The sequence below is a fragment of the Astatotilapia calliptera genome, chromosome 9 (genome assembly GCF_964374335.1).
Source record: "Astatotilapia calliptera chromosome 9, fAstCal68.1, whole genome shotgun sequence".
Taxonomy (NCBI): domain Eukaryota; kingdom Metazoa; phylum Chordata; class Actinopteri; order Cichliformes; family Cichlidae; genus Astatotilapia; species Astatotilapia calliptera.
Window position 1 is genome coordinate 13,560,871 of NC_137430.1, and position 13,269 is coordinate 13,574,139.

The window sequence follows — 13,269 nt, forward strand, 5'->3', positions numbered from 1 at the left end:
CTAAAACAAAGACAGTTACAATATCTACACAGTGCTAGTCTATATAAGACAATGGAGGGATCTGAGGCTGACTTTGTGCTTCTAGCTTGAGTCCAGCCTTTTTAATCAGAAGAAGACTGACTTGGGAAATAATGAACAGTAGATGGCAGTAACACACCAGTGATTGTAGAATAAGGAGGGGATGTTTTTCTCATTATCATTTAATATTTTAATATGCCATTATTAGTTCATTAGAAGTATATAACCAGCTTTGCATTAAGCATAAATTGAAGTTTTTGATCTTACATTATTCTTTGCATTACAGTGATGGTGATAACTTTAGTTTGATCTTTTCTTACAGGTACCAGAATAATAACATGATTTTCCATTGCAGATGTAACCATGATCATTCCATACACATTGCAGTTTGTTGCTCATTCTAGAGTTGTGCTCAAGGTAATTAAATGTTAAAAGCTACAGCCAGCGCGAGTCTGGCTGATCTATGGAGGGCAAAGGCTTTGAGCTTGGAAGGCCGCACGCGCTTACACAGCACTTATAAGATGTTATTCTTGGTGATTTTGTGCTTAGTCATGTTTTAATATGTTTTAAGTAGAAGTAGCTGATCCAGCAATATTCATTTAATATTATATACTTGATTTAGAGCAATACACACTGATGGTCTTAATAAATGAAAGAGTCCTTGTAGCTGCCATGTTGTGTCTTAGCAGGGTACAGACGGTTCCAGGAGACGGGGGCAGTTAGCGTCTGCCCTCGGGAAGGAGACAATGTTATTCTTTGTGTTAAATAAAATTGTCAACATTGATTGTATTACACCTGTCACTACGCATGAGGGGGCGTTCTAATACCCTGATTTCATAAAACTATGGAGATGTGTTTTTTGAGATGAGATCTGAGACTGTCTGCATACAGTGTCCATCTCCCACGTGTGTGTGATCATTAAATCATCGTTTGACTCAACCCGACCGGACCAGTGTTGTTATTGTGGGTTTTTCCTCTGGTGTCCATCCCCAATATTCTGAACCTTAACATGATGCATCTAGCCTGCCAAACCCAAAGAAGAAGAACATGGCAGCAAGATTTCTGAAAGATTCACTCACTTTTCAACAATCCCACCAAATATTGTAGATCATGATTGTAAGAGGCCTGTCTGAACTTAATATACAGATTTCATGCTGTTGTTAACTGTGTCATTTCTGATGGTTATGTTTAAGAGGTTTGTATTGAAAGTATTTTGTGATAGTTTATGGTGGGTCATGTGATTTGGGCGGTGTTGATTGCTTATTTTAGGCACCTGTTCATGCAGTGTCAGTTGGAGCAGAGAGGATTGCTGAGTTTTTGGTTCTCTTGCGTGTAGAGCTGGGCGATATGAGATTTTTTCATATCACGATATGTTTTTTTCATTTCAGGCGATAACGATATCTATCACGATATAAGCCAAATAACTATATTTGTAAGATTTAAATGTGCCGTTGCTCACAAGTAAAGTGTGAAATAATCAGCAGCTTGTTTTTATTTAAATATTTATTTCCCATAATAAGTTCAACAGGGTAGATGTACTTAAGGAACATGAGACTTTTTCAGATAAATAAAGGCAAATATTGCAAACTACACAAAAGGCAGCCGCTAAAGCGTTTAAGTTTCAAAATAGAACAAACGAAACAGACTAAATTGTCAATTCCACTTAGAAACAAAATATTAATTCTTGAAATAAATCTTAGTTTGTTTTACAGAAGAACAGACAAAACTGACTAACTTTTGTCAATATCAAATAAACTGAGAACTAAAAGGAAATTCTCAATCTCTCCTTGTTGTATAGCTTAGCTTTTCAAACACTTTTAACAGTTACTTTAGTCTGACAAAAGCCGAATGACGAATTAGCGCTTCCAGTCAGAGACTGAGGCTACGTCCACACGTACACGGGTATTTTTGAAAACGGAGATTTTCCGTTTTCGTTTTAAAAAATAATCCCGTCCACACATAAAGGCAGAAATGAAGGAAAATGCTGCTATGAACATGCCAAAGCAGCAGGTGGCGCTAGATTCCTAACCGTGCAGAAATGTTGGCCAATCAGAAGTCTAGAAGCCTCGGTGGGAAAAAGTAAACAAAGCTGGGGCATAGAAGCAGAACCGAGTCGTAAGTGTGGAGGGACAGTAACTGTGTGTATATGTAAGCATTTAAACACTGCAGAGAGTAGAATTAACAGTATTGTAGAAATTCATTTCACCGAAACAATAACGTGGCGCACAGTGTGACGCATGCACCAGTTTATTGTATTTCCAGACTTGCTTTCGGCACAATTTACAGTGCACCCTACTCTGTTTTTGTCAGACTTGAAATAGCCGAAATACCTTCACACTACGAGCTTCTATGGCTCTTCCGTTCGACAATCTCTCCGGCATTGGAATCATCATCTGTTTTCTCTTCGGTCACGCTCGGTTGATTTTTCTAGTCGGCACACTCATTTCCTCCATTACGCGCTGGCTCTAGTGATGTGACGTTCTGTATCGAGGCTTCGAAGTGTGTGTCGAGTAATGGAGGGGGCGTTTCCGCGAAGCGCGTATCGAGGCTTGCTTCATTTATGGGAGGAGCTGAAAATGATGACGTCCGAAGCCTCGCTGCCCGGCTGTACCACGTGACTGGTTCAGGAAGCGGTTCGAACTGTACCGCGAGCTATGACAGCGATATACACCCCTCAGACTTCATTCAAAATGTGGGTGTTTGATGGAGAGTTGCGGTTAGTGAGAGAGAGTTAGAGGCAGTTTGGAGAGAGTTAGAGACAGTTTGGAGAGAGGTTGGAGGTTTATGAGAGTGAGGAGAGAAAGTCAGGAGAGAATGGAGCCAGCTACAAAGAGAAGGATGTCCTCCCCTGTGTGGGAACATTTTGAGCTTATATCTCCCAACAAGGTATGTAAATTTCCACAGAAGATGTATTTTCATAATACTGATGGTGGAATAAAACCTATGTTAAGCTGTCTGTACTTTTGTACAAGGTGAGGTGTTTGCTATGTGCCAGGGAGCTGGGATATAACAACAACACCTCATCCATGCAGCAGCGCCTCTTCTTTCTCAGGAGACTGAAAAGATTCGGCATGAGCCCCCGCATCCTCAGGACCTTCTATCACTGTGCCATTGAGAGCATCCTCACTGGATGCATCACCACCTGGTATGGCAACAGCACCGCCTACAACTGCAAAGTTCTCCAGCGAGTAGTGTGGTGCTCTGAACGGATAATTGGAGGTGAGCTTCCCTCCCTCCAAGACATCTACAGGAAGCGGTGCCTGAGGAAAGCGGGGAGGATCATCAAGGACTCCAGTCACCCCAGCCATAAACTGTTCAGACTACTTCCATCAGGAAGGAGGTTCTGCAGCATCCGGTCCCGTACCAGCAGACTGAGAGACAGCTTCTTCCATCAGGCCATCAGACTGCTGAACACGTCATAGACACCTCAGCTTCACTACTGGAACTTCAACATTATGCACTCCATACTGTACAGTAATGCCACTGTTTTGCACATGTCTCACTCTGTATATTTATTTTATATATTTTATTTATTGTTTACTCTATTTAATTTGTAAAATATGTGTATACACACACACACACACACACACACACACACACACACACACACACACACACACACACACACACAAAATATTTAGTATACACATCCAGAAATGCATATACTATTATATATTGTACATATATTTATTAGTTTCAGATGTAGCCATTATCGTATTTTGCTTGTTTACATTATTGTATTTGCACAACTCTGTTGCTTGTGAAGCTCGCACACAAGAATTTCACTCACATGTGCTGTACCAATGTACCTGAACATGTGATGTGACAATAAAAGTGATTTGATTTGATTTGATTTGCTTAGGCACTACAGAGCTATGCATGAGAATAAGGGGAACACCGATTGTGGAGCAAGACCAGGTGAGCCATCAAATGCCATGATAATATAGCATGCAGTAATGTTACTAAATGATATAACAATATTATACAATGCAATAAGTTATGTGTGTGATATTTATATTTGTGCTTTATCTTTATTGTCTTTCCCCAGGAGAACAATCTCAAATAGATGAAGACCTGGTTAGCATGGTGATTGAGGACTCCCAGCCATTTAGCATTGTGCAGGACAAAGGATTTAAAAGATGTGTTAAATCATTAAATCCTAGCTATGTTCTCCCCACTAAAAGGTCATAAAAGCAGTGAAAATTTAGTTTTTACAGAATAAAATGTGAACAGGCAGGACTGAGGCTCAAAGCCTCAGTGTGTAGCTGTCCATACCTCAACGTTACAAAAGCACAACTGCTGTCCACACCCCAACCACACCTCACCTCACGGTAAATGATCATTTCCATTTTAAACATTTCCAAATGATCATTTTCCATACTGCCAGTATAAATATACACAGTATACTGCATCACTACAATATAGATGTTTTACACACTCCTTTTGTTGTTGACATTTACAGGCTGTGTGCAAAAGGCCTCACTCTTCAAATTCATGCCAACTACTATTTTTACGTCCAGTAGGTGTCCTACTAGAGCAAATGAAGCTTCAAGAAGCTTTGCACTGGAGTGAACCACTTGGATGAAAAGCTTCAGTGCTTCATGAAGCTTCATCTGCCCATCACTAGCTGGCTCCATTACCCGCTGGCTGCTTCCCAAACAAACACACGTGCGGCTTGGCACTTGTGCTGTATGTAACAAGTCACGCGACGTGACACTGCGGCTGTGATTGGTAGCTCTGCGCTACTTAGTTTGGATTGGCTGACCTTTTTTTTTTTTTTTTTTTAATTTTAAGAGGACAAGAGCGGCGAGGTCTATCGCGATAGCTTAATTTCTCTATCGAGTAAAAGTTATATCGCGATACATATCGTTATCGTTCTATCACCCAGCTCTACTTGCGTGCTTCGCTTTAGTTTGTTTCCCTTAGTTTTCTTCTGTTATTGTTAAAGATTTAAAGTTCTTTTCTGTCTCAGTGAATCACTGTTTTTGTGGAAGGCGTCACAAAAGTATTCAGGTCCAGTCTCACCTTCTCAGCAACTTTTCATTTGATCCTGAAGTTGCTTAAATTTGCCAACAAAAATCCATCTATGGAAGAATCTCTACATGGAGCATGGCATCAAGGATGGAGAGGATTAAAGTCAGCAGATGTGGATCCAGACACGGAGGTAGGCCCTGACGGTTAAATAATTGCTGAAGTGAAGTTAGAAGCTTCATTTACTGGTGGATGTGCATAATAAGCTGCCCTGTTAATTGAAAAGTTTTACTATGCATGGCCTGTTTGGGGCTGTTGGTCTGCAGGATTGTTTGCTGCTGATTGCTGAGAGTTGAATGTGCGTGGGCACCGATGATGGTGTTTGTACTGAAATCTTGACACTGCTTTCTCCCACCACAATTGAACAGGGAGTCCACTTCAGTCCAGTTTGAAGAAACTGGTTTAAGCTGTTGGGAAGCATGAATCAGATGGTTGGGTGTAGAGCATCTGTTTAAATCTCTTTGGCACATTTCAACATCAATCTGGTATAGATCCACTCAGATGAAGATCTTGCACATTGCACTCACTCTGGCCTCAGTTAAAAAGGCCCTCAGCAGTCAATGGTTTGGTCAAGAAGGTGTTGAGATTGAACAACATGCCTTTAAAAGAGCTTCAGCTCTCCCTACATGAATGTGGCAGAAACTCTTGGAACATTACACTATCTTGAATTAAAGGTGGATGTTGGTTAGTTAACAGTTTGATTTTGGTCCTTTTCTCTCAGTTGAATTGATAAACGGCTTTCGTCTTAAAATCTACTACTCGTTGTCAGTTTCTTTGTCTCTCGCCACGGCATCTGACAAAGAGATGCTCTACAGTAGGGGTAGGGAACTCCAGGCCTCAAGAGCTGGTTTCCTGCAGATTTTAGATGTGTCCTTGATCCAACAAGGCTGAAATAAATGGCTAAATTAGCTGCTCAACATGTCTTGAAGTTCTCCAGAGGCTGGTAATGACCTAATCATTTGATTCAGGTGTGGTGAACCAGGATGAGATCTAAAACCTGCAGGACACCGGCTCTGGAGGACTAAGGTTCCCTACCCCTGCTCTACAGCCACAGACTCTGGTCAGGAGAAGAGATTTTCCAGTGCCTACTCTCCTGGGTTCAGGTGGGTGAAGTGGAACAGGTACATCCTAATGCAGTTTATGAACACATGACTGGTTATCATGTCTTCAACTCGCACTGAGCCTGACATCAGTGTGGTTGTTAATGCTGCAAAACAGGATGGTTTAAACAGATGCTTCGAAACCTCTGCAACAAACCACCTGCTCCAGCAGAGATGCTTAAACCAGTTTTGTGTTCCAGTCTGTGAAGCTGCAAAAATGGCAGACTGGAAGACTCCGATGGCTTTCATCAATCAGAATCTCAACAGGTATGTACTCAGCATTGTTGCCCAATGAGCAATGTTCAAGTGAAATCTGGTGGCAAATTGTATGAATGCAGCCAACGTGCAGAGTGTTTGTGTGATGCTATTCTGTATAAGAGTGAGCAATTTAGCCATTATTTAATTACTTTTTTGGTATCATTCAATGTTCTAAAGTGACTTGTGCCAAAGCATAACGGTAAATATTCTGACCCATGTGGACCATATAGTTATAATCATCCCTCCTTTTTCTCTTGTCGTTTTTTTTTTTGTTTGTTTTTTTTTTGTTTAGGCGAAGACTTGTTGTCAGAACTGAAGGAGGAAGTTTAGGAAAACCAGCACATGATGCAGATAAATTTGAGCACTGTGGCTTGACAGGAGCAGGTCCTGCCTTACCTGAACACCTTTTTCAGTGATGGAGCTTCCTGTTTGTATCCAAACACTGGGTCAGTTAAAGAGGGTGGGGGGGTAAAGAAAGGCCACTTCCTCCCTTGTGTTGGTGTAGCTGAAGTTGTAGAAGTTAAATATTGCACAGTACTGTGTCAATATTTTCTCCTCTTGCCTTTGGTGCAGTTTATCCATCTAGATTATTTTGGTATGGACAACCCACTTTTGTAGTTTTTGCTGAGCTCTGTCTCTGAAAAGTAACGTTTCCATCCTAAAGAAATCCAGACTGTGTTACAGATCTACTGACCTTGTAGGAATTCTTTTCTTTCCTCTGAACTACATCTGCTAACCATATCAGTGTCCTGGAGGAAGCACGTAAAGGCTTTGAACAAGAAGCTTGACTTCATGACAGGCTTCATGCTTCTTTGTAGTTGGCAGGTGTAGACACTGCACCAGATTTCTGAGTTTCAACAAATTCATGCATTTCAATAATATTTGGGACTAGAAAAGGTGGCAGTCAAGAAACGGGCAGTGCTTCATTTAACAAAGTCAATATTTACAGCAGAAAAGATGCAGGTCTAGATCATTGGCTTTAAATATTTATTAAAAACCCTGGACTAACCTCCAGCCTTAAAACATGTTTAGCATAAAAATATTAACAGGTGTAATTAAGACATGTGTGCACAAAGTCTTTCAAATACAGCCTCTGTCATGTCAAGAAACATGAACAGAACATTTAAAATGGCTGTCAGATAAAATCCACAGCAAACCTGATATGCTGCCAGTGCCAGCTAGCTTCCATGTTGGAAAAACACAGATGATGTGGAAGTGCTTTAAATTTCTCTGAAAACCACCAGCATGTGGTTTCATAATCAGACCTCCACACATCATATTTCTGCCATGTTGTTTTTGAGACCAGTATAGCAAAAATCCTCATCTTGAGGCTCCAGAATGAGAATTCACAAATAAAAGGGGCAGTAACAGCAGCTACAGCCATCTTTATGCTGTTAGCAAGGCTCTCCACTTTGTGTAGAAACTTGCACTGTGAAGTCCGGGGTTGTTTACATTCAATGCGGTGCTGAAGACACTGGTGTTGCAATCATCATCTACATTATTTCTACAATTATTGGAAAATGAAACAACACATTTTCATCTCTTAATGTTATATAAAAAAACCTGTGATGGTGCTCTCTCTGATTTTCCAGTTTGTGTTTTGGATAGACTAAAATGTATTTACAATAGCCAGAGCCGACTGAATTCAAATATTTCTAAAATCTAATGGATTAAAAATAAAGGACCTAAAATTTACCCTGACTTCTATTTACTAAAAGAGATCAAATCTGAGACTCTGCTATGTTGAGCTACATAAAAGCAGAAATAGTAAAATTTAATACAAAAAAGCTGATATACATTAGTGTCTGTAATTAAAGGAGCATTAGCAGCTGGCAAGGCTCTCCACTTGCTCCTTCAAAACTTGTATTGTGAAGCCCGAATTTGTTTACATTCATACCAGTGTTTAAAACAACAGGGTTGAATTCATATCAGTTGTCCAGTGGCATCGACCAGCCAAACATCTGGTATGTTGTTGTTGTTTTGTTTGTTTGTTGTTGTTGTTTTTTGTGGAGGGTCCATTGAGGTCCAGGCACAACCTTGCCCACAGGATGATGATAGGGGCCCTGATAATTTACACCCTTTGTGATTGAGTTTACCTCCAGGTGTTGGGTGTACTCCCTGAAACTGAATCACTGAAAGATGCAGAGTCAGTTCTTGTGTAATTATAGTCAATACATTTCACCAAATGCAATTAATTCCCAAGATAATGACTGAATTAAAAACAGTTCTGTTTAATAATTGGAGATACTTGCATGAAGTGGGACGCCCTGATTGAGATGCTGAGAATCTGGACTCCTCCTAAACTTTCTCCTTCTGTTTTGAACCAAGTCTTCACCTAAAGATGGAGGAAAACAGAAAATATTTAATGAGTACAATAGACCCAACATTCAAAATGAATTCAGTTTCTCATGTTCTAGTAACCTTGAAAAACACTCACCTGTTTGTAGGTCAGTCCTGTCACCTCTGTCATCTCCCGTGGGTCATGGTAACATTTTTGGTTAAAGTGATGGACAAGAGGTTTTTATCTGGCTGTCTGAGAACAGCCCCCGGGTCCTTCCTTTGACCACCTGGGTCTTTTCTTCATTCTCTCACACAGTGCTTTTGACATTCTGGTTCTGTGGGACAGCAAAACTGTTCCTCTGTGACAGAGCTGGAAACAGCTTCAGCAGCCTCAAAGATGTTGTTCCTCGTCTCCTTATTGAGAGCACTCCCCACCCATGCAGTGAGCTCTGCCATGGGGAGACTTCCTTCAAGGCTGCTGCCAGAACTCCACAAGTCTATATGGTCCACATGGCTCAGCTCATCTGTGGTGCCATGAGTGACTTTAGAAAAGCCAATTATACCAGGGTAAACTGCTGAGTGGATTTTAAGGCCTAGAGTTGGTGTAGGCAAGAATGCACAGGACTGAAAAAATCATTTTTCCCTCATTGATCCACATTCATTGATTCATTGTTTAGAAAACTTAAAAAAAAAAAAAAACATTTAGAAAGTGGTCAAATAAATGAGCTCTCCTAAAACCTTCCACCTTATCTTTCTGAATATTCATCTTTGTTTGCAATTTATCATTTTAACCACTGATGTCTGAAGAAAAAGTGTAATCTCACAGATAATGACCTGTTTGTAGTATTGGGCGGCAGGATTTCAATTTCTTTATACCAGTGATATCAAAGTGATGCTGCAAGAGGTCGTTTATAAATTTGTAATCAGCTGTGTAAGATGGTAGCCTGGTATCACCTGCATATTAACTCACCTCCACATTTACTGTGGGAAATGGCCACTGATGTGTGAGTGGGTTTGTTTCACAACTGCTGTGAGCCAGTGGCTGTGATTGGGCTGGGTTCACTGAAGGCAGGTGTATTTGATTGCACTCTAGTCTAGTCTACTTATACTCCAGACTACAAGTACTGCTGTTAGTGATGGCCAAATGAAGCTTTCTGAAGTGTTGAAGCTTGTATTGGCCAAAAGTATGAAGAGCAGCTCGAATCTACAACTTTGAAATGAACTGCTTCATTATCATTGCCCAGTCACAGCTTCTGTTTAACATCATGTGATAATTCTGTCTGATATCAGGCTAACGTTGTGGTGCTTTGAACCTGTATTTTTCTCTGTGTGACACAATTTTATGTCTGTCTCATGAATAAATGTGATGAATAAATTTGTTTAAACATGAACAATGGTGTGGTCTCCCTTTACTAGTAATTTAACATTTGTAAACATAACAGACCAAAAACATACAAGAATTTGCCTCCACTTAGACTTCTTCTGTTCTTTGGATTCATCATCAAACCATAAAGTGCTCTGCTGTGAGAATAATCTCTGAAGACTTGGTTTAACTACAATTGAATATAATAAACATACAATATTTGGGCCTTTGTAAAATTCAATCGCTAGTAAACTGATGATAAATAACATGGAAAAATATTTTTCTTTAATCCCTTGAACGGTTTTTATTTATTATCAAATGATGATGATGATATAGGAACCAAAATTGATTCAGCTAATAAAAGTGAATCTCATCCCATACCATTACCTGCTGGAATTAAGTTATACAGGAGCTTAAAAATGTGATTTATTAAAATAAATTATGGATTTTTTAGCAAACAAAACAGAATGCAATTAAACTACATTTTGGCTCCTGTTTAACTAATATTTGCATTACTTCTAAGACTTTTCCTGTAATATCAGTGCAAAGATGACAGTGTTAAAAGTGCAGAACTGTAATTTTGATTGGACGTGATGTAATTGTCTCAAACTGTACAATTCTGTGAGCAACAGCAGTTAATGATGGTCCGTTTGAAGCTGAAGACCGCATCACTGTGCTGCAGAAATACTGTGTCGGGGCTTGGTACGTCTGAAGTTTAATTCAGTACGTCACTGCTTTAGTCCTTGACTCAATGGTTTATAAGGAAGTGAATCACTGGTGGGATTTGTGGTGTGTGTTAGTGATTTTGTGCAAGAGATCAGTGTGCAACATATTGAAATACATTATTGGTCCAAGCCGTCATAAATAGTAAGTAGTGGGAAGAAAATGACCTTCAATGTTAAGCTTTTTGTTGACGTGTACAGTGTAGTATAAGCATTAGAAGATCTTAAATAAAACGGTAACAATTATGTAAAAGTCATTTTAATGAAAATGAACAGGAACTTTATAGATTTTCAAAGAAAGAATATGAAAACAACACTTTTTTTAAAAACGGTGCTCATCAAAATAGAAAACTGAACTTTTAACTTCCATCCATCTGTTCATTTAACTTAGAAGGAAGAAATGTCCTGCTGGTTAGGTGCATGTGCTCCCCTGTTATCTTTAACTAAGTGAGTTCACTTTGTGGCTGGGTGTTGTCTCAGTGTTCTCTCAGTATTCTCTCATCACAAACCTGTTTTATTTGACATTTCTCTTGTGCATGAGTTTAAAGCTGGTGCTCCACCCCGCCGCTGCTCTCTTCTCCTCCAGTGTCACAAGGTGTGCCACAGGCTTCATTCTAGTCCTGAGATGTGACATTGGATAATGGCCAGAAAAGAGTTTTACAGATTGTGATTTTTCCTGAGTGAAGTGAAATGGACTGGCATTTATGTAGCACTTTTCTAGTTTTGCTCTTAACTCATGACACTTTTTCATATATATTCATTCAGCACTTTCATAAATGTAAGCGCTTTAGTCGACTTAAATTAGGAGCTCTGGCACATTTTGAATAACCTTTTAACCCTTTAAAACCAGTCAGAGCGGGCACGCTCCGTTTTGCGTAACTATTTTTAAATCCCGGTAGCACTGCAACCACGTAAGCTAGCGAAAAAATTGTTTTTGCATATGAAACCGAAGGAGTTGTACTTACATCTTATGCCATCAGCTTGTCCTAAGTCAGTTTCCTTCCACATAAAGCTTTGCAAAAACTGCATAAAAAGCACTTGCAGCAACAAAAACATAATATTCCAGAAACACGTTTTGCCGATCCGATCAGCTGTTTGTAACACTTCCTACGTCCATCAGCGCGAACTATCACATGACCGCATGACCTGCCCGAAACCGGAAGTGACGTCATTTTCGCGGAAATGTAGTTTTTTACCATCAAGGCCTCATGAGCCTATACTTGTGTCTTTAAAAGTTATCTTTGACTTTATGACTTTCCGTGTCGTTTCTGGGATGCTCAGGACTCATATTGCACTGCTGGAAATAGTTTATTTTGATGCACATGCTGTTTTTTTGCAAATTTGGATTATAATATTTATTTTTTGTTTTTCCTGCAGTATATAAAAATTGGTGTATTTCAAAAATAAAACTATGAAGACACTTAAAATAAATTTCCTGTGGTGGGAAACTGTTTTGTGCAACTTTTTTGTATTTACAGTTTTGAGGGATAAGCCTCTTAAATTTCTCTAACTAGAAATATATGTTAAAAAGACAAAAACGATTTTATATTTCGTTGTAGTTTATTGCACTTTTTTGCAATTTATGCAATTACTATGCACTTAATGCATACATATTATTAAAGTTTAGGCTATAATGGTTGTATTGATGTATATCAACTTGAAATGCTCCCAAAAATGGCACTACAGCTGAAGGCTGTAAAATATAATATAAGCTCTGGCGGACTTGGTTCTATGGTAGGTCTTAAAGGGTTAATTAAAACCCAGTTAAAAACACATGAACTCATATAGCCCCTCTGACACCCTGTGTGTTTCCACACATGAACACGCATACCCCCGAGCACACCTGAACGCACATGCGCACACGCACGAAATCTGTCAAACAGGTTGTCAAACCAGTTTGGTTGGCCGCTATATTGGACAGGTAGCAACGTATTACTACTCATGGCCTAAATTTCTTCCCCGACTTCTTATTCCAAAGCCTTTGTCTGCTGGTTTGAAGACAATAAATAGCTGGATGAACATGAAAAACATGTCCATCACTGCGACTGGGGAGAGTGCCCACCCTATGGAAGACGTCCTGCATCGTCCCGGTCCCCAAAAAGAACCGGCCCAATGAGCTGAATGACTTCCGACCGGTGGCACTGACGTCACATCTTATGAAGACTCTAGAGCGGCTCTTCCTCAACCTCCTCCGACCACAGGTACAACATGCCCAGGACCCACTACAGTTTGCATACAAGGCGGGTGTCGGAGTGGAGGATGCCATCCTGTACCTCCTACACAGAGCCCACTCACACCTGGATGGGGGAAAAGGCACGGTCAGGATCCTGTTTCTTGACTTTTCCAGTGCCTTTAATACCATCCGGCCCTGTATGGTTCAAGAAAAACTGAACAGGATGGAGGTGGACCCCTGCCTGGTGGCTTGGATCTCCGACTACCTCACCGACAGACCACAGTACGTCAGGCTGAAGGACATCACGTCTGACACTGTGGTCAG

At 40.1% G+C, this 13,269-nt stretch overlaps 1 protein-coding gene and 1 long non-coding RNA gene across 2 annotated transcripts in view; both read left to right on the forward strand.

Moving 5' to 3' along the window:
- LOC145431092 (uncharacterized) overlaps positions 1 to 4,251 on the forward strand; it is a 114,902-nt gene extending 110,651 nt beyond the window's left edge. The window contains exon 3 of the mRNA XM_080306432.1: positions 4,067 to 4,251. Coding sequence (XP_080162558.1) covers positions 4,067 to 4,209 — 143 coding nt within the window. The 3' untranslated portion in view covers positions 4,210 to 4,251. The remainder of the gene's footprint in view (positions 1 to 4,066) is intronic.
- Positions 4,252 to 5,684: 1,433 nt separating this feature from the next.
- LOC113029920 (uncharacterized) lies at positions 5,685 to 8,102 on the forward strand. The gene is made up of 3 exons (XR_003273516.2): positions 5,685 to 6,152; positions 6,350 to 6,416; positions 6,700 to 8,102. It is a non-coding gene; the product is annotated as an uncharacterized LOC113029920 (long non-coding RNA).
- The last annotated feature ends 5,167 nt before the right edge of the window (positions 8,103 to 13,269 follow it).